At 46.9% G+C, this 22,019-nt stretch overlaps 1 protein-coding gene across 1 annotated transcript in view; it reads right to left on the bottom strand.

The window, feature by feature from the left end:
* The window catches only part of LOC142576785 (nose resistant to fluoxetine protein 6-like), a 132,982-nt gene that overhangs the window by 76,077 nt on the left and 34,886 nt on the right, over positions 1–22,019 (bottom strand). The window contains exons 2-3 of the mRNA XM_075687049.1: positions 4,798–5,009; positions 3,692–3,803 (exon numbers count right to left, since the gene is read on the bottom strand). Of these exons, the coding sequence (XP_075543164.1) occupies positions 3,692–3,803; positions 4,798–5,009 (324 nt within the window). The remainder of the gene's footprint in view (positions 1–3,691; positions 3,804–4,797; positions 5,010–22,019) is intronic.

The raw sequence follows: 22,019 nt of genomic DNA, 5'->3' as shown, positions 1-22,019 counted from the left end.
TTCAATAGCGCTTTGGTCGGCATCCGGAGCCAGCCTTCCAATGAATATGCTAAGATGGCTACGTAGCTTAGGCTCATGGAGGAAGGAAAACTGAGGAGAGGCCCTACCCCCTCCGCGCGCTAGGAGAAAAGTGTGCAGGAAATGAAGTAGTAGGTTCTGCTTGTTTTGCGTTTTTTTTAAAACTTATTTTACTGCAGCGGCCACCTCTTTCGGGCCACAATGGCGGCTTTGTTATGGTTCTGTGCGCTCACACATGTTGCTCCGCAGCTTTGGCAAAGGCGTACCGTGGCAAAGGCGCCGTGTGGGCAGCTTTGCGTTGGTCTCCGAGTTTTGTTCCGCTGTGTTATATGGACCGTGTTCTCCCGGATGTTGCTGTGGCCAGGTGGGACAGGAGGAAGTTCGTGAAATGAACGCGCATGCAACGCTGTACGCAATGAACCGCGCCACGGCAATGGCAACGGACGAAGGAATATCCGCGGGAAATTTTGCCCACTTTGGCGGAATCATGCTAACGTGCCATCGCACGCCGAAACCGATGCGTTTCAGAATCTGCACAATGAATGCCTTGCAGGTCAGTGATTCCTGCTTTTGACAGCGCATGGTACATTGGCGGCACGTAGAACGTACGTTATGCAAGAGTGCATAGTTCGTGTTCAGTAACAACTTGCTTTTGTGCATATTAAAACACAGATTGCTTAACTGTTGCATGTTTCTAGCAGTACTCGCGACAGCAGGAAGCATTTTAAGCAGAGCGCATTCGAGGTTCATGCACACCTGCACAGGTTTTCCTCAATACACGTGCTGATAGAGCGTTACGCAGAATATGTGCATTTTGCTGCCTTCCGCACCGTCCGCCTGATAGCTGACGCTTTATCCTGGAAGATGGGAAAGAAGCGGCTGCTTTTACTTAAAGAACGAATCCTACCTACCGCAGGCGTATCTTATCTATGCGCGCGAGAAGCGCAGGGATGTGAAGGCTAGCGGATGCGCTGCAAGAGTGAGTAAGGCTCCACAGAACGTACGCCTGCGAACATATCAAATGGCTGTTCCGTGGTCGCACGTAGGTCGGTTCTACGCGCGTACTGTTCTGCACCGTGCGCCGGCTATCACAAAACTTTGGTTTCGTGAAGCTTCACTTACCGTGGAAAGAAGGCACCTCCGGCCGCACTCCGTGAATCTAAACGCGGAGTCAGAAATGACATTCTGCCTCCTCGCCGGCGATCTGTCGTAGTGATGCGCGGCCACCCGAAGTTTGTTCAATAAAGCACGACGATTGCTCAAGCCACAGCGAGAATATAAGTGCTTGCGTTCATAAAGTCCAAATGGATCGCAAATGGGTCGGTGTGTCGTAACTGTCTCCAGTGCATTCTTGCAGTGCAGTGAGAATGCGTACATTTTTTTCGTATCGCCAGAAGTCCTGCTCGCAAGTCCGTCTGAGAGCACCAAGAAGCCCAAGCAGAGAAAAGAGAGAAGAAGGCAGCGATAAAGGGGAACTTTTTAAAATAAACCAGCAAGAACTGGGCAACAGCCGGTACCTGCGGTTGATGAGAACACTTCAGTTGGCGGGCCTTATAATGCGTGTTTATTTTCATAAAAGCCGGTAAAAGCAGTCGACTCCACCTCACGGCCCGATTTGCGAAGTTCATTATAAACTTCTTTCAACATGACTATGGCAACGGTAATGCAATGAGACATCGCGATTGCATCCTTTTGTTTAGTATTACTGCGGAGCGCGCGCGTCCGAGCAGCCCGGTGGCGCGCAGCGCGCCCTGGTTTCGCCAGAAATGTAAACAAGAGAGGAGAACTGGCCCGATAGGCAGAGCAACGCCAACTTTCGGTTTCACTTAGCTTCACAAAGAGTGACGTCAGGGCCCCTCCTCAGTTTTCCTTCATCCATGCTCATGCTCAACGCCGGGGTGTATATTTATTTATTTAATTTTAGAGCGAAGCTCATACGCGCCCGTTCCTGCAGCGAGCGTCGGCGTCCCTCGTAACCTAGCGAACGAGCACAGCGAAGGACGAAAGGGTGAACGCGGAGCGCAGCGGCAGATGACCTACTGCGATTGCGTAGAGAGCGCGAGGAGTAAAGCCGAGGAGGGCGCAGAAGAAACATGAAACAAAGCGAAGCAGGAGGGTATGGCGGAAGCTTGAGAAGGAAAATGTAGTGCCGCGTAAGACGGGTTCTGCGGCGACGATGGGTACGACATGGCGCCAGAGTATCGCGCGTCGTCTCTTCACCGACGACGCCACCGATACCATATATGAATACAAAGAGTTGCATGAATGGAGATCTGTCTGCGGCAGCTACTGTGAATTGCGCGCACGCATCACCCACGCGCTGCGTCTCACGATCTCTATTACCGTGGCAGTCGTGCCACACTTCGCTCCGTTCGCAACGTGCCGCACGAGGCAGGGGCGCGATCGGAGATATTTTGTTCGATACGCGTTCTGTTCGGTTGCTGCAACGTCAAAAAGTTGCAGTATGCAAAATTTGTGAGAGCGGGGCGGAGAGAGCAGCCAATCAGGAAGCGGTGACCTCCCCGGAAGTTTACGTCCGTCGTTTGTGGTCTGCTTGCGGACAGTATGCTACAAAACCAAATGTTTCTCGTCTTTCAAATGAATGAACTCTTTATCTACAAAAAATGTATTTTTTCTTCTCAAGCCCGAACAAGTTTTCAAATAGTAGTACGTGTGACTACTGCAATTCATAACTATTAGTTTCCTTGCGTCGTCCCTAGGTGGTGTCGCGCACAGCAAGAAGAAAATAGAAAAAAAAACGACGGGAAGAGCGGCGCACTTTTCAAGAGGCAGCAACAACATTCCAGTGGCTCGCTGGCACCGATGATGGGGTGGATTTCTGTGTGCAACCATCGAATTATTTGTTTCGAGAAACAAAAACGACGCCGGAATTCACTTTCTGCCATTTCTTCTAATGTGTTTTGCACCGCCACCCGCTCTCCTCCTTCCTCTATAAACGCCAGCGCAACAACGTAAGTTCCCAACGGAAGCGCCATTTTCTCGAATTAAACTATGGATTGGATCCAAACGTGCCATGCCGCAGCCGCCGGTTGGATCCAATCCAATCCACCAGACGCGCCATGCGAAGCCGTATGATCGCTCCAAACTTCCCAGCTCCCGTCGGGTTCGGCGCCTAGCAGACGAAATGCTCGGTGGCAGGATGATTGACAGGAGCGTGTCGTCATTTTGACGTCACCAAAAACGTGGCCGCGCCCCACGGCTGGCGACGTCGGCGCGGAGTAGGCCAATCGCGCGCGCCGGTAACCGAACGAACGCGCCGAACAACTATCTCCGATCGCATCCCGGATTGGTACGCGCCAACCAATGTATCGCGATATGAAAACACGTAGAACTGCGCTCACATTTTGCGTTAGGAAGTATTGCAATCGTCGGTGAATTTTTTGATGGATATGCAGACATCGGTCTGTAAAGCCTGTGACGTGGTTCACGTCTGACAAAACTATTGCTTGTGTCATTCACAGTTGGCACTCCCACTGGCAGTCTTGCCTTTAACAGCCGCCGGATTGCGACCGCCTTCGGTCAGTAATTTTGCCCGCAAGGTCAAAGTTAGCAACGGATCATTATAACGAATGACAGGTCGTAATCGGTAATAACTATATCTAGAATTGTTACCGTGAGCCAACCATTTCTAGAATTGGAATGAATGACTCACCTGCATTAATCAGTTCTTGGAGCTCATCTTGAGTGCAATCATTCAGCACGCACAGTCCTAAGCGGAACGTTGGCATTTGGGGGTTCGCTATGTAACTTTTGAAGTGAGTAATCTGTAAGGAGAAAGAAGAGAGCACACGCATGCTTTCATCTACTTCGGTTACCTTGTTCTATTCACAAAGTGCATCGATACTAAATTACTCGCGAAAGGATTGGGCAAAGTGTCGCATGCACTTTTGGCGTTGATAGTTAGGTGAAGATGTAGCACCGAATTTTCGGTAGGACAGGCCAAAAAGTAATTAAGTTAGAGCTGTCCCTGATAAAAAAAATCTTGGTAATCTTGATGCTTAAGCTATCGTTAGTGAAAGGTGCCAGCCGATGCCAAATATTACTTATTAATGAGAAGCTTTGTGAATTTGGACGAATTCACAAAACTTTTCCATTAGAAGTGATATTTTCCATGGGCCGGCTGCCTTTAATAATGTCCTGCAACAGGATAGTTTGGAAATTTCTCTTGCGAGCAGTTCTAACGTGGGTAGATTTTTGAGAAAAAGTATTCAGTCAAAAAACAGGTGCGGAATTCACAAACCTTCCCGTACTTAAGTACTCTTCGCTACTGGCCAGCCGCCTTCTCTAATATGTTTGAAAATAGAATTGGCTACAATTTTAGCTTGCGCTAGAAATGTTTGTAAGAACGAATTCTAATCAATCCTTATGCTGGGCATATTATTAGAGAAGGTGGCCGGTCAATAGTGAAGAACAGTTATAAACGAGATACTATGCATCGAACGAGAACGAGTTATGGACTTTAACGGCAAAAACCATGCATCAAGGCTGTATCCAACTTGTGGGGCGTTAATCAACGAGCGTCAATACGAATATGAATGAACACTATGGCTCATCACCATGGATCACCAGGGATCCATATATCATTTGTACCACAATGTGATTTTATTGGTCATTCTATAACCTAATCAGCCATGACCTCTGGCAGCTAGACACTGGTGCTGAGGGACGCCTTTAAAGGTTCCTGTAAAGTGCATGCCTACCTCCACTACACCGCGCTCCTTTCCTCCAGCAGGCACACTGTGCGGTGTACAGACTCACCCGAGGGTCCACCACTGACATGGCGGGAATGATGTAGTTGTCGATGTCGCTGCTGTTTCCGGCGAAAAAAAGCAGGTTGCAGTACTGGCCACGCGCCGCCACGTAACCGTGACTGTCCTTTACCTCGGTCTCCAGGCACTCGTCGAATGCGCCAAAGTCGGACTTTGTAGCCTGCAGAGCCCCCGTCGGGTACTTGCCCGAAGCGTCGAAAACTGCAATGAGAACAAAATGGCCATGCGTCTGGCTTTCAGTTAAGACCGCATTTACGTCCTGGCCACAGTATTGGCGATATTCGGTATTTTGTAGAATTAGCCTTTTCCTTCCCACTAGAGGCTGTCATAACCTACAAAGCGCGCGATACGCTAACTTCCCATTCAGAAACGGGAGCCCTGACGCAAAGATAACACCCCTTACGCGACGTAAGTGATTCCGTATAGCACGCCAGTCTAGAAGCCGGGCGGAGCTGATAAAATCTGCGCTTGTCGGGCCGAATTCATGTAGGTATTCGTTCGTAATTGCTGTTTGCCAGTGGCCGGCCGCCTTGTCTAGTATTATGTTCGACATCTCGGTTTAACTGGCATCCGCTCTTGCGAACACGTTTAGAGTAAGAACATTTTTGTGAATGCAGGCCCTGATCTCGCCTGGCAAAAACAAGACTGGCTTCCCCCGAAATCGTCGGCGTCACGCCTACGGTTCGCCTTTGCATGCAGACTCCAGCATGTGAATGCGGAATTAACGTACTGAGCGTTAAATTTGATTGCGAATACCTGAGAAAAACAAAGTCAATTGAAACAGAGTTGTCTTCGAATACGGTGGTCTTCAGTTTTCTTGTATAAACCTATACCATAATTACAAATTGTGAGAAATTAAATAGCAAAGTTTTGTTAACCATGTACTTGGTGACCTGTTCGCTGAAATTGTGCCCGATAGAGCGCCTAAACCCCCTGTGCAAACAGCAATCGAGTAGTCAGCGTAGCCTTTTTAGTAAATAACTGATAGTTTGATCTCGACGACCCTTTCTATCCGTAACATCCCACAATAATGGATGTCGGGCTACTGTTATGAAAAGTCCAAATCATAAGCCAACATAAACTTCGCCTTAGCAATCCTTCCTATAGAGTAGGCGGGCGTTGTGCCCCTTCCGGAGGCAGTTGCCAACCAGCTCCTATGCTTGTCTTTCTCTATCAGTTGCATATAGGTATTCAACCCAATCATTAATATTTATATATATTAATTACTTTATCAAAGCCAACATGAAGAACGAAACTTTGCACTTACTCGTTACTAGAAGTTGCCGCAACGTTCGATTTTTTATGACTATTAACGCAGATGCACAAATACACCTACCGGGCACATAGCTCACTTCTTCACTGTATGCTGATTTACACCCTAAAAGGTCCTTAAGCGTGCAAATAAATCTATAACTCGCGCTCTTAGACCTGTAAGGGTGCAAGGGTGTGGCTTAACGACAGTAAAGCACTCTGAAGGGCAAAATTGGCTTACAGTGTTCCGTATGCTATGCTAGTCGATGACACCTGCGTAGTGCGTGTTACGTCATGCCTGCAGCTGAAAGTACTTACGATACCTGCCTCATTCTTTATTATTTCTGTATTTGAAGAAAAAAAATGAAACCCTTATATTACCCTATGATATCCTTAGATTCATTGTCTTTTTGCTTCTAAGGTTTTACTATAAATCGAGCCCCTCGATTCTTCTTGCTGTATTCGCTCATAACACACTGAGGCGTTTGTTGATGACATATTGAATAACAGTGGTCAGAAAGCCCTATCATAAACCGTCTAGCTAATGCCACCTACACATTAGATGATGAAAATGCCAGTTCTTCGCACTTTGCTTTATCTAAGAAAACAAATTCGCTGGCGCCGCCCGCTTATTCGGGTGTATTTAGGATGTCCCAGCTAACTTAGCCAAGCGGTTCCACTAAAAACAATATTTAAATAAAATTGTACGAAATACGAGCGTGAAACATACGGTGTTTGGTGCACAGAGATGTGACGACCGAACACTGTAGGTCTTAGGATGGTGTCTTGCGTCATAGTTGTACGTCTTTTTTTTTTTTTTTCGTCGAACAGCCTGCCTAGCGTTACCTGGGACAAAGTAAAAAAAAATCGATATGTTCGGGAAAAATGTTCCCCACATAAATGGCCCTGGAAGAAATGGCCCCAGTGAAAGTGACCTGTAAGAAAAAAAATAGCAGTGGCTTAGCTCAGCTATGCCAGGATATACGTAGCGTGAGCTGAGGCACGTCGCTCAGCGTCCTAGCGACGCCGCTTTGCTAGACGTTCCTCCCTTTGCTCCGGTGTCTCCGCAGCACGTTTCGCCTTCTGTTCGTTCTTCGTACGCTCAACCGCTAATTGCCAGGCAACTACTTCGGGATCCGATGAGTTAAGCTTATCCGCTCTTCTGCGCCGCTGAGCAGCTATTTCGCTCTCCTCCATGGCTATACCACACTGGCAAACGCCCCGCTATGTGTATACCACCACTGATACCTTTGCGCAAGCGCACAAAATGAGAGGCGCTATCAAGCGGCTCCGGCGCAGCGTCAGACTTGTCTACTGCGGACGGAGGCGTACAGCTGTGCAGGCGCCGGCGCCAGTGCGTCTGCCGCGGCTATGACGACACTCCTCTGGAATGCGCAGACCAGAGAGGCGCGCCAGCTGTGAGCTGTGTGACGTCACTGCTCCTCGCGCATGCCCAGCACGGCTCTCGAGGAGCCACGCGAAACTGCTCAACCTCGGCCAGTGTAGCTCACGCTGCAAAAATTCACGCAGAAACTCCTGCAGAAACGCAGAACGAGGTCGAAAACGTGCCAAAAGTTCTCGAAAACGTTACACGGCCATGCAAAATTTTTATTACACGCAAATAAACCCATGCTATCCGGCAGGGACGAGTAACGAGTGCCGGAACGGCAGCCATCTTTTATTCCTTTCGGACCGGGGAAGCCTGCGGCTATTCAGAAGAAAATTCAGTTTTGTTCGGCATATTAATGCGTCTTTAACGCGCACGCGTCACTTTGACACGGTAAGTTTTTGCGGTTTTGTGACGTCACGTGAGAGGCAGGTGGAGTGGGTGCAGCCCGAAAACTTTTGAACAATAGCTGAGGGCTGACGGCGAGAAGGCGTCGAATCAGAAATAAAAATTTGTTTGTTCGGCCAAATTATACATAATCCGTGAGTACACATCATATCAGATGGGGAGCTATCGTGGTTTTCGTGACGTCGCGTGACAGACAGGTCAAGTGGGGGTGGTCCGAAAAAGTTTTTGACCAATCGCGGTGGGCTGATTGCAGAATTGGAATAGAAAAGTTTGGAATTGATTTACGTTATAGCGCCCCTAGATAAGTAACGACTTTCGTCAGGAGTGTCAGCGGGTGGGAAATTCGCGCAACATTGCGCGAACGCTTCTATCCTGTACAGCTAAGCTAAAACCGCCGTGTAATTCCTGCAGCACGCAGCCTATCTTCAAATATTTGTCCTCCTGGGCGTGTACTCAGTTCATACACGCGTATGTTCGACATGGCAACAAACGCCGACTTACTGCTCTTTTCGGGAGCACCGAATCTGTCCTAGGCTACTGTCATGGTAACGGTTTCTTCTACTGAACGCAAAGCGTCGATGGATTTCCACACTGTCGGGTGGCAACCACGTTTCCGAACGTCTTGTTCCCGGTGTCCTAATGATTGCTTCTCCCTTGGCTTCCATCTACAGAGGACGAGTGGACGTTTCACGTCGTAATCAATAGGACAAGTCCGTTCGCCGCGAAGTTCACTCGGTTTACTCGCCTATAACTTTCAAAAACATGTTGGATCAAAATACTTTAGTATCTTGCTTCAATATATGTTTTAACATACTACAGCCTCTGGCAGTAGTCCTTTCGACGGAGTTATGTTATTAAGATGCAACAATAAACATTCTCACTGACTCTGCGAAGGCCTTCGGAGATAAGCTGCAATGTATCAAACGAAATCGATTGCTCATGTGCGAGGGAAATTATGTAAGAGCTTACCAAAAATGTGTAAAACTTTACACAAGCAAATTGTTTTCCACAATATGCAACTCTAGACATTGACAGCTCTTTGAGTGCAACACTGGTGCACACCCAGAATCACCAATATATTTCTTTTCATACTGCAACTTTAATTGTATTTTTCTCATCGTGTATGATGAAAGCAGTATTTACTGCTGTCGCCTGGCCTTTGCAACCACTTTTCCTACTTTACACGCAAGATCATTTCGCGTGGGGCCATTCATACCGAGGACGTTTCATCCAGAGACTGTTTCTTCATGAACCACTTTTCCTGGGACCATTTCTCCGGTCCGTCTCTTGTTCGCCGCCAATGCCTTAGTCAGGATGTTTCCTTCGCTAGTTTTACTGATTGTAAAGGCAATTCTCCCGTTGGAGCACTGCTGTCACGGTGTGCTTTCCCAGAAAACGATACTTTTATGCTAATGAAATCGTCGTTGGCAGCTGCTGACACTCCCTGCATATATGATGAGGTCTACCTCAATAATTAACTTGTTTTCTTCTTATTTTTCTAACCTTATGTTAACTGGGCGACGTCATGCAAAGTCGTGTAGACACTTTTTATGGCGGTTATGCAAAGGACGTTGGTGCAACGGTGCTCTGTGCCACTCGAGTTATATTTAGGCGTCGCACGTCTCTTCCCTTTTATTGTATCGACTGTTTCATGAGCATGTCAGGTTATGTTTCGCGAACTGTTAGTTTCGCTTTGAAATCGTCAAGTGGAAGCCACGGAACAAAAGAAAGGAACGTGAATTGTGCAACATGTGGAGGGACGTCTTGTAATCATTGCACGCCAAAAACCACCGCTCCATTTGTCGCGTGCTTTGAATTCGTCGCAGTAAAGGATAGCATAAATCAAGATTTGCTACGCGTTCCGGGAATGGAGACCCCTTACCATGATTACGAAGGTAGTAGCTATCTACAAGGTGTTCCAGCTATGACGGGACAAAAAATTAAGCGTCCATGTGGGAGTTACGAGAGTGCAACCAGCTTAGTATAATTCCATGGTTGAAGACTGAGCGTGTTGGTATAGCATGGTGCGTTGGTGGATGGCCCTATTTGTAAAGTTTTTTTATTTGTCGCTCTCCCCCTTTGAGTATCTTCCTGTATTTATTCCACCTACAAGGGAATAAAACGATAGTTGCGAGAAGCGCTCTGTGGTGGTGTGTTTCTCTGTGTGCCTCGTCGAAATGTTGCGCAATCCAACCTCGAATTAGTATAGTTCACTGTCCTCTTGAACTATTCGACCTACTAGTGGGCCTTGTGGGCCAGGTGCCAGGTGGGGAGGGTAGGGGGGGATGTCATATATGTCTCAAGACATATATGACACCCTGAAAACGCCCCTCTTGCCGCCGGCTTGACTGGGCATAAATGGTAAAGAACGATCCAGTAACCAGCAGCACGATCTCGTGTACCAGATGTGTAGCGCTGCGGAATTGTCGGCTGCAGGGTTGTCAACATTCTATGTAATAATTTCACGAATGTGTGGGCTAAGAAATTGTTACGGCAAGTGGTCGCTAAACTACTCGCCTTAGCGGAACGTTTCATGTGCGGTGCGCTCATATCCCACCATGGCTTGCGTGTCGGTGGTATGTATAGTTCTCTATTTATCAGTTTTGTGTCAGCTTTGCGGTGTTCAATAAAAACACTTTCTCCTAGTCATAGCTAACCCTCTCTTTGTCATTTTGCTGTTGTTGTCACGGTGAGGTCCTGTAGAGTGGCGTATTGAGCCCTGTTGCGACTTTGAGGTGGTCCCTTAGCGCTCGTCACCCGTTTCGTGACAGAGCGTTGCCAGCTCTCTAGTCGGTAACGAAGACTCCGAGTCAGGCGTCCGTGAGAATAACAAAAGTGACTTTATACACTATATACAGGCCATTATACAGGACAAGATCGGATTGGCACGGGGGCCGAGAGCTAACAGCAAACGCGACTGTTCCCGCACGGCGAAGACCGGCGAGGCTCCAACGCGTAACACATCTCACTCCACTCGAGAGCGGCACTCGGCTCACAGTGGTTCGGTGGATCCGGATCTCCAGGCGGCAGCGTTGGGGCTTAAACGTTGTCACTCAGACGGCCCAATACAAAGCCAGCGCCTGATGGTCGTCCGAGAGGTCCAACCAGCGACCGCGCAGGCCACCCGCTTCAAGTTTGCCACGCGCGGTGACCTCCAGGGGAAAGGAAATCCGGCGTCGGGCTGTCTAGCAATTTGTTGCACGTTTGGGCATGTCCCTCGCTGATGCTCCTCCATAGGACGTTGTTTCCTTGCGGCGCAGCATCTTGACTTGTCAAGGGAGCGTTAGGGCGCTGTGCCATGCGGCGCAGCACCGGGTTTGTCCAAAGGGCGTTCGCAGGATAGATTCTGCATCTTGTAGATTCGGAATCCGGGCTGGTTGTATGGGCACAACAGCCCTAATCTCTTTAACCTAACTATGGTTGGCCTTGCTGAAATATTACCCAAGACAATCTACCTATCGATGTACGCTGATGATATTTGTCTTTGGTCTTCGGCGGTGGCTCGTGTTCAAGTGCGCGCAGGAATTCAGTGGGCAGCCACCCGAACTTCTTCGTATCTCCGCAAACAAGGCCGTAGCGTGTCCATCGAAAGATGCGCGTTAATTTCGTTTACGCGCAAACCCATGGCACCGTACCATGTTTCTCTCAATGTCCAGGGTATCAAATACCAGAAGTATCACCACTTCTTAGGTGTGATTATTGACAGGGACGTTTCATGGAGCCCCCACTGCATCTACCTGAAGCAGAGACTAATTTCGATTGTACATATAATGAGGTTCTTGTGCGGAAAGACCTGGCGCACGTTGGTACGGTCCATGCTGCAGCTGTACGAAGCACTGTTTGTGGGCTTTTTTACGCAACAGCTTGCTGGTTTTGGAGAATACATGTAAAACAAACATTCGTGCCCTCGAAAGTTTGCAAGGCCAGGCCGCACGGATATATCTTGCACTACCACGATGAGTCTCGACTATATCGTGATTGCTAGCGACTACTTGGTTCCAATATATATAACAACTGACCACCGTTGGAGCACAAATTCAACATCTGTGTTGCGTACCCAGTCACTACATTACTGCTTTGCCAGCACAAAAACCTCAAGCCGCATTTTACAAACTTGTTGCGACACATCAAGACTACGTGCCATCGGGCTTTACAACAGCAGCCAGACCACTGTTACTCATCTGATGCCTACGACAGCTACAAGTACGCCTCACGATTCCGAGAATTACGAAGAAGGCCCATCAATCAACAATGGCTCTACGTCGATCAGTTCGGATTGTCATTACTGAACGAGGCATATGAACAAAGAACGCACATTTACAGCGATGGATCTGTCTCAGCCACTAGCTCAACAGGCGCTATTATAATCCCGGCCTCATAAGGCCCAATTACGTTCAAAGTGTCCCATATATTGTCCTCTACGGCAACAGAACTTGCCGCTCTACATTCCGCTATTAATTAAATCGCACAAGACAAACCTCAAAAGTAGGTAGTTTTTTGTGACTCCAAGGCAGCCCTTCGGAGTCTGTAGTCAGCCTTACGACGCAACACAAATGAAAAACTGGCGTTTGAGACCAAAGAGGTTCTCCATTAATCCGTCATAAACGGACATTACATTATCTTCCAATGGCTTCCGGGGCACTGTGGCATCGTCGGAAATGATCTTGCTGATGATGCCGCCCGGTCAGTCCATAAAGAAATCCTGACGCTTCCTATACCCTTATCAAGTACAGACGCTGCGAGAGGTCGTTTACTTGCTCAAACCAAGAAAACTGAAACTTTCCGGAACACCCCGATTTTCTCCAACTGCCGTCTCCACCGGCTGGATCCTACATTGAAGCTTCAGATTCCATCGTACTTCTCCTGCCGTGATGCTACTTTACTGTGCCGCCTGTGGTTAGAGGCGGCTTTTACGAAAGCCAGCTCATTCCTTACTCGAATGACCAACACACCGATTTGTGACTCGTGCAAATTTGAAAAGACGATCGAGCACATGTTACGTTTTTGTAATCTCGATGAGATCGAACGCGACGTTCTTCGGAAGGTGTTAAACTGATTAGATAGCAGACTATTTTCAGAGACTAAGATTCTGGGACGTTGGCCCCACGCGTTGCAGGCTTACAAAGCGATACGTGCACTGCTACGTTTCACGAAATCGACTGGCCTCAGTGACCGATTATAGGCGTAAAGTTATGGACAACCGCACGTATTCACACTGTTAGAACCTTCTTCCCTCCATCTCCTCTTTTCTTTCCTTAAACTCCTTCCCTTGTGTAGGGTAGTAAACCAAAGGCCCGTCTGGTCGACCTTGGCTTCCTTCATTTCCTCCTCATCCACCTATTTCTGTTGTTGTTGTTGTGTGCTGGTGCGGCTGGGCTGGGGCTGAAACATCATCGCCCCCCCCCCCCGCCACTGCCCGGAAATTTTTGATATCCTCGCCTTCCTGACTACAACCGAGAAGGGGGGGAGGGTGACCTATTGGCCCCGGGTGCCAGACGACCTAGCTAAGCTACTGGGTTCGAGACTTGGGTCTGCGTGCGGCATCGATCATTCGTTCGTGGAATGCTAGAGGGTGCAAGTGTCACTGAGCGTAAGCGCGTATTCACATGGTACTTCCTACAGCGAAGATATGACTGGCCGATTAGTCTGTCCATCCGAGCGTCTGTCGGTCGCCTGTATGTCGAAAACTTCTCCGGCGCAACCCCATGCGCACGAACGAAAAAAGTGAGAGAGAAAGACAGGTGCATGATCAGCCAACGCCACCTAGACAGCACAAGGCCATTTACTTTGATTCATGACGTCACGCTACTTGGCCATAAATTTCTATTGACAAGGCTGGCTTGATGAAAGCGGTGACGTCACAATCACTGTTGCATACTCGGGAGCATCCCCATTAGATTCTATGGCAGTGGGACCAGGTAACATGACGCCATGGACCGGAGTGAAAAGGCCTTTTGCTGTACAGGTGGTGTTGGATTAGTTGCGTTAGCAGTGACGTCGTTGCTCTCCGTTGCAGCCGCGCGCGCGCGCCGCAGCTCTCCTCCGGTTCCGAAATGGGTAGGCCACACGTCATACGTACTCCTTAGGAGGAGGCAGCTTTCGATCACCAACGCCACCAGCAAAAACGGGAATAAGCTCGTCTACGCCGTGCCGATGCTGCAGCAGGCTCAACGACAAGAGCAGGCTCGTGCAGCCGAGCGCAAGCAGCAACTGCGTACCGTGGATCCGGCAGCCTACAAAGTCATCGTTTAATGAACCATCGGGATTAACCCACTGATAAACAGCAGGGCCGCACGCTTCAGCTTCGCTGGTTTGCCATCTGTACGGAGGGCTTGGGCGGTGATTTTTTTTTAATTTCACGCACTTTCTTTACAGCCTGGAAAAGCTGAAACCACCGCAGCATAAGAGAAAAAAAAATATTTGGACATTTCGCAATAGGCTACAACATTTACATTGAAAATTTTGTTTTTAATTTAATACATTATAGGTTGCTTAATTGATTATGTTTAAATAATTGCATAAACTGATATTAAAAGATACCTTCAGTTGCTCAAGAGAACAACGAACGGTACTAAGTTGGTAGCATTTTCAAAAGTCATGCGTAGACTTGTTAATGTTTATACCGACTTAGCTGAACAGCCTGCATATTAAGAAATGCTATACGAAAATATCGTGTCTCTACTACCGTTTAACCATTCCTGAAGGACTCCTCCAGGTACTAACATCTTTGGAAGATTGAAATAGACGGCAGAATTCGAACTGATCATTTCATATTACAGAGTATGAACCACCAATGTATACCTACATTGCTAAACAGCCTCGCATTATCGCAGATTTATCTAGTCTCATCATCACTAAGAAACATATCACAGTGTTAGCCTTTTCCTGCTTTTCAATCGTCGAACCAAATCAAAGTATTTCGTGCACGTCAAGGAGGAATATTTATAGTGTTCTCTCTTTATTCGCTGAGGTTCAGTGTATGGCACATTTTGGGCTCGAAAGAAAGGTGTGGTAAACGTTTTCCATTCAATGGTCTCAGGTTTCCTTCATAATATTTCCTATTTCATCCAAATAAACTAATGAAATCGAAGACATGAAAGCCTTCGATGCCTTCGCATTGGCTATATCCTGCAATGGAGCCGGGAAAGCAAAGAAAGATCGCGAAGAACACCAAATGCAAACGGTATCGCCGAAAGCTCTGAAGGCGCGCTCCTTTGGCTTACGTAAGTGTTCAAATTATCGCCACAAGTATAGTGATGGTCATCACGTAAGTATACTTGTGTTTGTAGGCGCTGTTTGCTGAGGCTCACCGCTTGCAGGCAATCCACGCAAGGTGTGTACAGGCGCACAGTTTCTCCGAATACGGAAGCATGGATCTGCTTGCACCCACGGCGGTTGTCGTGTTTCGTATACCTAAGCCTTCGGTAAATGCGCTATGCTTTTTTTTTCGCTTTTGTGTTTACCTTACCTGATCGTTTTCTGAAAAACAACCACAAGGAAACATGAAGATTTACGCAATCAAGCAGGACAAGAAGGGAAAAATTCCTGAGATTCGTCCACCGATATACGTATCTACGCCTCTAATGACACCGACAGGTTCTATAGAAGTGTCTTCTTGGGTATTTCGTACGCGGGCCTTTACGTATAATTACGTATAAGCACGTTATATCGAAGCGATGAGAAAGAGGCGCATTCGAAGCATGCATATGCAACGGCGAAGTGCAATGGACGGCTTGTCGGGGCCAGACCACTAGCAGTTATGATAAATAGTGACCGTTCAGGCAATGCGGAATGTATGGCAGTAATCGCAACTTGCGAAACACTAACCACCGGCGCAAGAGAAAAATGAATGCTTTATGGTGGCGTCACTTGCTCGTTGTACTTCTATGTTTCGTAAGACTAACTAGACAACATGGCGTCAAGGAATGGAGGGTTTTTACGAGCGTTCCGTCTAACTTTACGCAAGTTCTTTAGCGAAACTTTATTCAGTCTACGCAGGCAGTACAAATAATAGGCGTAGTGTTGTTCTTAGTTCGACTTGCCTCACTCAGTGTATATCGGTATAACATGGAAGTGCTTATTTAATTAGGATTAATCGACTATGTTAATGAGTGCAATTTTTATTTTAACGCCTTGTACGAATGAAGTTCTAGACACTTCTGGAAAACATCAAAATCAATTTGTTGCAGCGCGCTACTTCTCACAAAGGTTTTTTCATTCTTTTTTTGCTCTGAATAAATAGAGCCCGAGAGCGAGAAATTAAGCCCCCTTGACCGGATTGTGTGGTTTTTATAATAACTGCATGTGCACCGTGATGGGATGGTTCTGGCCTTAAGCGCTATGCGAACAAACTTGAATCAGTGTGTTGCCCAGTGGACACAGCAATGAGACAATGTAACAATTCCGTGGATTGCTCTTACAGCCCAGTCACCTTGTCGTACAATGTACAGCCTTGAACGACCACTATCGCGACGCAATCACATTTTTTTCGCGATACTGGACGAAATAGCGCGTCGCGTGCTATATAAACGACGGAACAAAGAAATATTAAGGTAGTGCGGACAAGTGGGTGTAAGAATTACACCTATTGACGTAATAGTTCTGCACAAGCCCGCAAGGTGGAGAGAAGTGATTAATTAAGGGAAAATGTGACATCCGCCCAAATGTAGCTAATTCCTACAAAGGAAACCCACACGGGTTCCTCGAAAGAAAAGGCTCGCAGTTCAAGAAAAATTCGTCCTGGTCCGAGACTCGAACCAGGGACCACCGCCTATCCGGGGCAGCTGCTCTACCATCTGAGCTAACCAGGCGGCTAGCAAATGGCAAAGGCGAAATCGAATTTGTCAACAACTCGAACCGAAGGCTCGAGTCGCGGGTTCGATTCCCGGACCAGGACGACTTTTTCTTCAACTGCGAGGCTTTTCTGTCGAGGAACCCGTATGGGTTTCCTTTGTAGCAATTGTTACGATTAGGTGAACGTCTCATTTTCCCTAAATAATTATACCTATTGTAAATCATATATTCCATGGCGATGTAGCTTTGTAGCTTAAACACGTACTAAACAATCTACAGGTAGAATGCGAATAACTAAAGCTCATTGAAATAACGGAAAAATGCCCTTAATTACACGACGTGACTGGAATAAAATTAACTTGTTTTACCATGGAGAATATTGCATTGTTATCCCTTAGAATCTCAGCCAGCGTTATCTGGCACACCCGGTAGAGATCGAGCTATTGAACTGAGGGTTTCGAGTACGCGCTAGGAAGTCTGAAAAAAAAAAGAAATAGAAACTGTAGGAAACAGTAACGATGTAAGCATACGCGGGATCGAACACCGACAACTATTTCTGCGTGGCAACCACGAAGGTTCTGTAGAATTCTGCGCATTGTGGTATAACAACCTAAGCTAACAGAGGTGTAGGTTGCAAAGCATCGTGCGAAAGCAGTTCCACCCGTGCGAGCAAGGCTTCTTGATGGCGGGCTGGGAACAGATGAGCTATAGATAGGAGAAGCGTACGTATTTGACTCTGCCTGCAAATATATTGTGAGCAGAAACGGGGCTAAGGAACAGGACATAAAAGTACAGAAGCTGTCGTCTGTCACCTGCCGTCCAGTTCTTTTGCAGTGTTTCAGCGCGAAATATATTTATCGGCACAATACAAATGTTACTGGGTGCGGGTTATGCGGAAAAAAAAATAGATTTCAGCGGTTGCTTTGGCTCCGAACTCGTTAACTGCGGCAGCAGGATTGTTACATAGTGTAGACCACAATGTTGTTGCTGCTTGTCTGCTTTTCCTGAAATCATATAGCTACTGGAGCATGGCGATGAAACCACTAGTTTCTCCGCCATTCTTGCGAAGTATAATAGCTACTGGAGGATGGCAATGAATCCAGTGGTTATAGTATTGCTGGCTGAGGGGGGGGGGCAGGGGGGGTCGAAGATGAGTCCATTAATACAAAGTTATAATTTGGAAGGAGACGTTAAAGAACTAAAAAAATATAGGCCCGTTAGCTTACTCTCAGTAGTATATAAAATATTTACCAAAATAACCTCCAATACAATAAGGGCCACACTGGAATTCAGTCAACCAAGGGAACAGGTTGGCTTCAGGTAGGGATACTCTACAATACATTACATCCATGTCATTAATCAGGTTATCAAGAAATCCGTAGAGTACAATAAGCCTCTCTATATGGCCTTCATAGATTACAAAAAAGCATTTGATTCAGTAGAGATATCAGCAGTCACGTAATCAAGGAGTACAGACCGCTTACGTTAATACCGTGGAAAATATCTAGAGATTCCACAGCCATCTTAATTCTGTACAAGACAAAGTAGGAAGATACCTATAAAGAAAGGGGTCAGACAAGGAGACACAATTTCTCCAATGCTATTCACTGCGTGCTTGGAAAAAGTATTCAAGCACTGGGAACGTTTAGGAGTAAGGATCGACGGCGAATACCTCAGCAACCTTCGGTTTGACGATGACATTGTTCTGTTCAACAACACTGCAGACGAGCTACAACAAATGATTGAGGGCCTTAACAGGGAGAGTGTAAGAGTGGGGGTGAAGATTAATATGCAGAAGAACAACGATAATAATGAACAATCGGGCAAGCGAACAAGAGTTCAGGATCGCAAGTAAGCCTCTAGGGTCTGTGAAGGAGTAGGTTTACCTAGGTCAATCACTCACAGGGTACCCTGACCGTGATAAGGAAATTCACAGAAGAATAAAAATGGGTTGGATCGCATACGGCAGAAATCGTGAGCTCCTGACTGGAAGCTTACCGTTATCATTGAAAAGGAAGGTATACAATCGGTGCATTTTACGAGTGCTGGAATATGGGGCAGAGTATTAGGAGACTGACGAAGAAGCTTGAGAACAAGTGCAGGACCGCGCAAAGAGCGATGGAACGAAGATGGCTAGGCATAACTTGAAGAGACAGAAAGAGAGCGGTTTGGATCAGAGAGCAGACGGGTATAGACGATATTCTAATTGACATCAAGAGAAAGAGCTGTCGCCGGAAAGGTCATGTAATGAGCAAATTAGATAACCGTAGAACCATTAGGGTGACAGAATGGGTAACAAGAGAAGGGAAGCGCAGTAGAGCATGACAGAAGACTAGGTGGTGAGACGAAATTAGGAAATTTACGGGTGCTAGTTGGAATCGGTTGGCGCAGGACAGGGTATTTGGAGATCGCAGAGAGAGGCCTTCGTCCAGCAGTGGACATAAAATAGGCTGATGATGGTGATTATTATTATTATTATTATTATTATTATTATTATTCTGCCGCAGTTCTGCCGCAAAATCTGCCGCAGTCGGCGGCAGATTTTGCCACAGCCTGACGTTTATTTTCTACACAGGGAATGCAGACAAGGAGCATGCGTAGTACAGCCCGGGTCATCTAACGATCGTCTGTCGGCAACCAAGAGTGATAACCGAAAGATCTTCACGCGACGATTCTCAAGCCGCTACAAGGAAGATCGCCTCCCCTTCGACCAGCCAGAACACCAGAGGGCTCCTGTTTCGTCTCAGCGCTGCCTTTAAAAGACTGCACGAATTCCCGGCCTTCTGCAGTCGGCGGCAGATTTTGCCACAGCCTGACGTTTATTTTCTACACAGGGAATGCAGACAAGGAGCATGCGTAGTACAGCCCGGGTCATCTAACGATCGTCTGTCGGCAACCAAGAGTGATAACCGAAAGATCTTCACGCGACGATTCTCAAGCCGCTACAAGGAAGATCGCCTCCCCTTCGACCAGCCAGAACACCAGAGGGCTCCTGTTTCGTCTCAGCGCTGCCTTTAAAAGACTGCACGAATTCCCGGCCTTCTGCAGTCGGCGGCAGATTTTGCCACAGCCTGACGTTTATTTTCTACACAGGTAGAGTGCTTTTCTGTACCTTGCTTTTAGTTTCCTAGTTCTTTTTCTTTTTGCCGCCGACTGCTGACTGCCGAGTGTTAGTGTGTATTATTGCACTGTTATGGGTGACGGTGATGAATGTATTGTGTGTCAGAAGGCGTTGCCCGACGATGGCCGTTATATTAGATGTATGGATTGCAAAGAATCGTACCATTTGGGGCAGAACTGCTCTGGCATTGCTCCAAATACGTTCAATACGATGGGACCACAAAAACGAGAAGTCTGGGTGTGCAAAACCTGCCGTACCAACAAAAAACGTACTGGCTCCAGTTCGCAACAGGTGCCACAACCTACGGATAACTCCGATGCGCTAGCAGCACTTTTAGCAGAGATAAAGGTCATCAATCGAAATGTGGAATCTCTGCCAGAGCTCCACGCGAAGGTGGACTCCCTGCTTCTGTTAAAGACAGAATTCACAAGGCTTTGTACAGCGGTTAATGTCGTAGAGGAATCCGTGAAGTTCCTATCTGCACAATACGATGATGCGGTCGTACAACTTAAAGCTGATAAAGAGGAAGTCTCGGCTTGCAGGAAAGAAGTGCAGCAACTACAAGAAAAAGTGCTCGCCCAAGAATCATTGATTCATCAACTACAGCAAGGCCTTAATGATTCCGAACAACATAGCAGGAACGCCAACATAGAAATTCATGGCTTGAAATCGAGAACAGATGAAAACCTGACTGAATTCCTTGATGAACTGGCCGAGAAACTCTAGCTAGAGAAGCCTCGTAATGGAGAAGTGGTGGCTATACACCGTCTTCCAAGCAAGAAGCCATCTCCGCCGATCTTGGTGCGATTCGCTTCAATTGCTGTTCGGGAACGCTGGTACGCAGCGCGAGGCAAGCTACAGAGCCTTTGTGAATCTGAATCATTGGACCAGCTGTATTTCAATGAAAACTTGTCGCAGTTCAACAGAAGGTTATTTTGGTTAGCAAGGATCACAGGAAAGAAAGCAGGCTACAAATTCATATGGGTAAGGGGCGGCAAAATCTTCGCAAAGAAAGACGAAGCCGCAACACTCATTCGAATTACTTGCGACACGGACATCGATAGGATAAAATGACCGACCGATCATTACTTAGTACACAAGAATTTCCAGATTTTGCCACGTTTAAAGCAAACTTTGGCCGAAACAAAAATCATGAATTCACGTTCATAAACTTCAATATTCGTAGTCTCCGCAAATATTGGGAACATTTCAAGATTTTAGCAGAAGACTCGGCGGGTTTTGTGGATATATTTGTGCTCACCGAGATAAATGCACCAGAGTCCTGCCTAGATACGTTCACAGTGAACGGTTATCGTGCCAGTTTTATTGTACGCCCGGCACGCCGTGGAGGAGGGATCGCGGTCTTTGTGAGTGAAAAATACGATGTTTCATCTGTTGACATTACATTTATGCATGCGGAATGTTTGGCTCTAAACGTGAATTTATTACACGCCGCTTTCACATTACTCGCGGTATACAGGCCACCATCTGGTAGCATGACAAGATTTGTAATGGAACTCGAGGAAATACTTCTCAGGTACAAAGATGCTGAGTTGTTCTGCCTAACAGGGGATTTGAACATTGATATCTTGAGCTCAAACAAAATTTCTATTTCAGATTACCTATCCTCTCTTTCAGCCTATGGAATAGAAAACACAATCACTGCCCCCACGCGTGAAGATTTCTTGTGCGGTCGTCAAGTTAAGTCATGTCTTGACCACATCGCTGTTCGTGCGCCGAATCACACCTTGACCTCATGTATCATTTCTCAGCGACTGGCGGATCATTATTTAACCGCCTGTCGTTTTTCTCCTCAGTCTGGAACTGTTTCATCAAGGTTCAGTGATGTTAATAAGATACCCGTGTTAATAACAGATGAAAGAAAGTTGGATGCATTAGTGGCATCTTTTCACTGGACAAGTTTAATTGCGGACGATTCAGCAGAGGTAGTTTACTTAAAGATGTGCCGTAAACTAGATGAGCTCAAAAATACTTGTACGCGACAAATTACGCGTAAAAAAAAGGCGGAATCATGATTGGCTTAGTCCTGAAATTTTACGGGCCATCGCGAACAGAGACTGGCTTTGGAGACGTTCCAAGCAGGCTCCTAAAAACGCAGACCTTCGCTCAGATTACAGAGCCGCCAGAAACAAAGTTGTAGCACTTATTCGATCAGCTCGACGCCTGTACTTTCAACAGCAATTCAAACGAGCATTTAAAAATCCTGCAAAGATGTGGTCTCTGATTAACC

This window comes from Dermacentor variabilis, chromosome 1, assembly GCF_050947875.1.
Source record: "Dermacentor variabilis isolate Ectoservices chromosome 1, ASM5094787v1, whole genome shotgun sequence".
Classification (NCBI taxonomy): Eukaryota; Metazoa; Arthropoda; class Arachnida; order Ixodida; family Ixodidae; genus Dermacentor; species Dermacentor variabilis.
The sequence above is the reverse complement of the archived record's forward strand: the minus strand, read 5'-3'. Positions and strand labels throughout refer to the sequence as shown.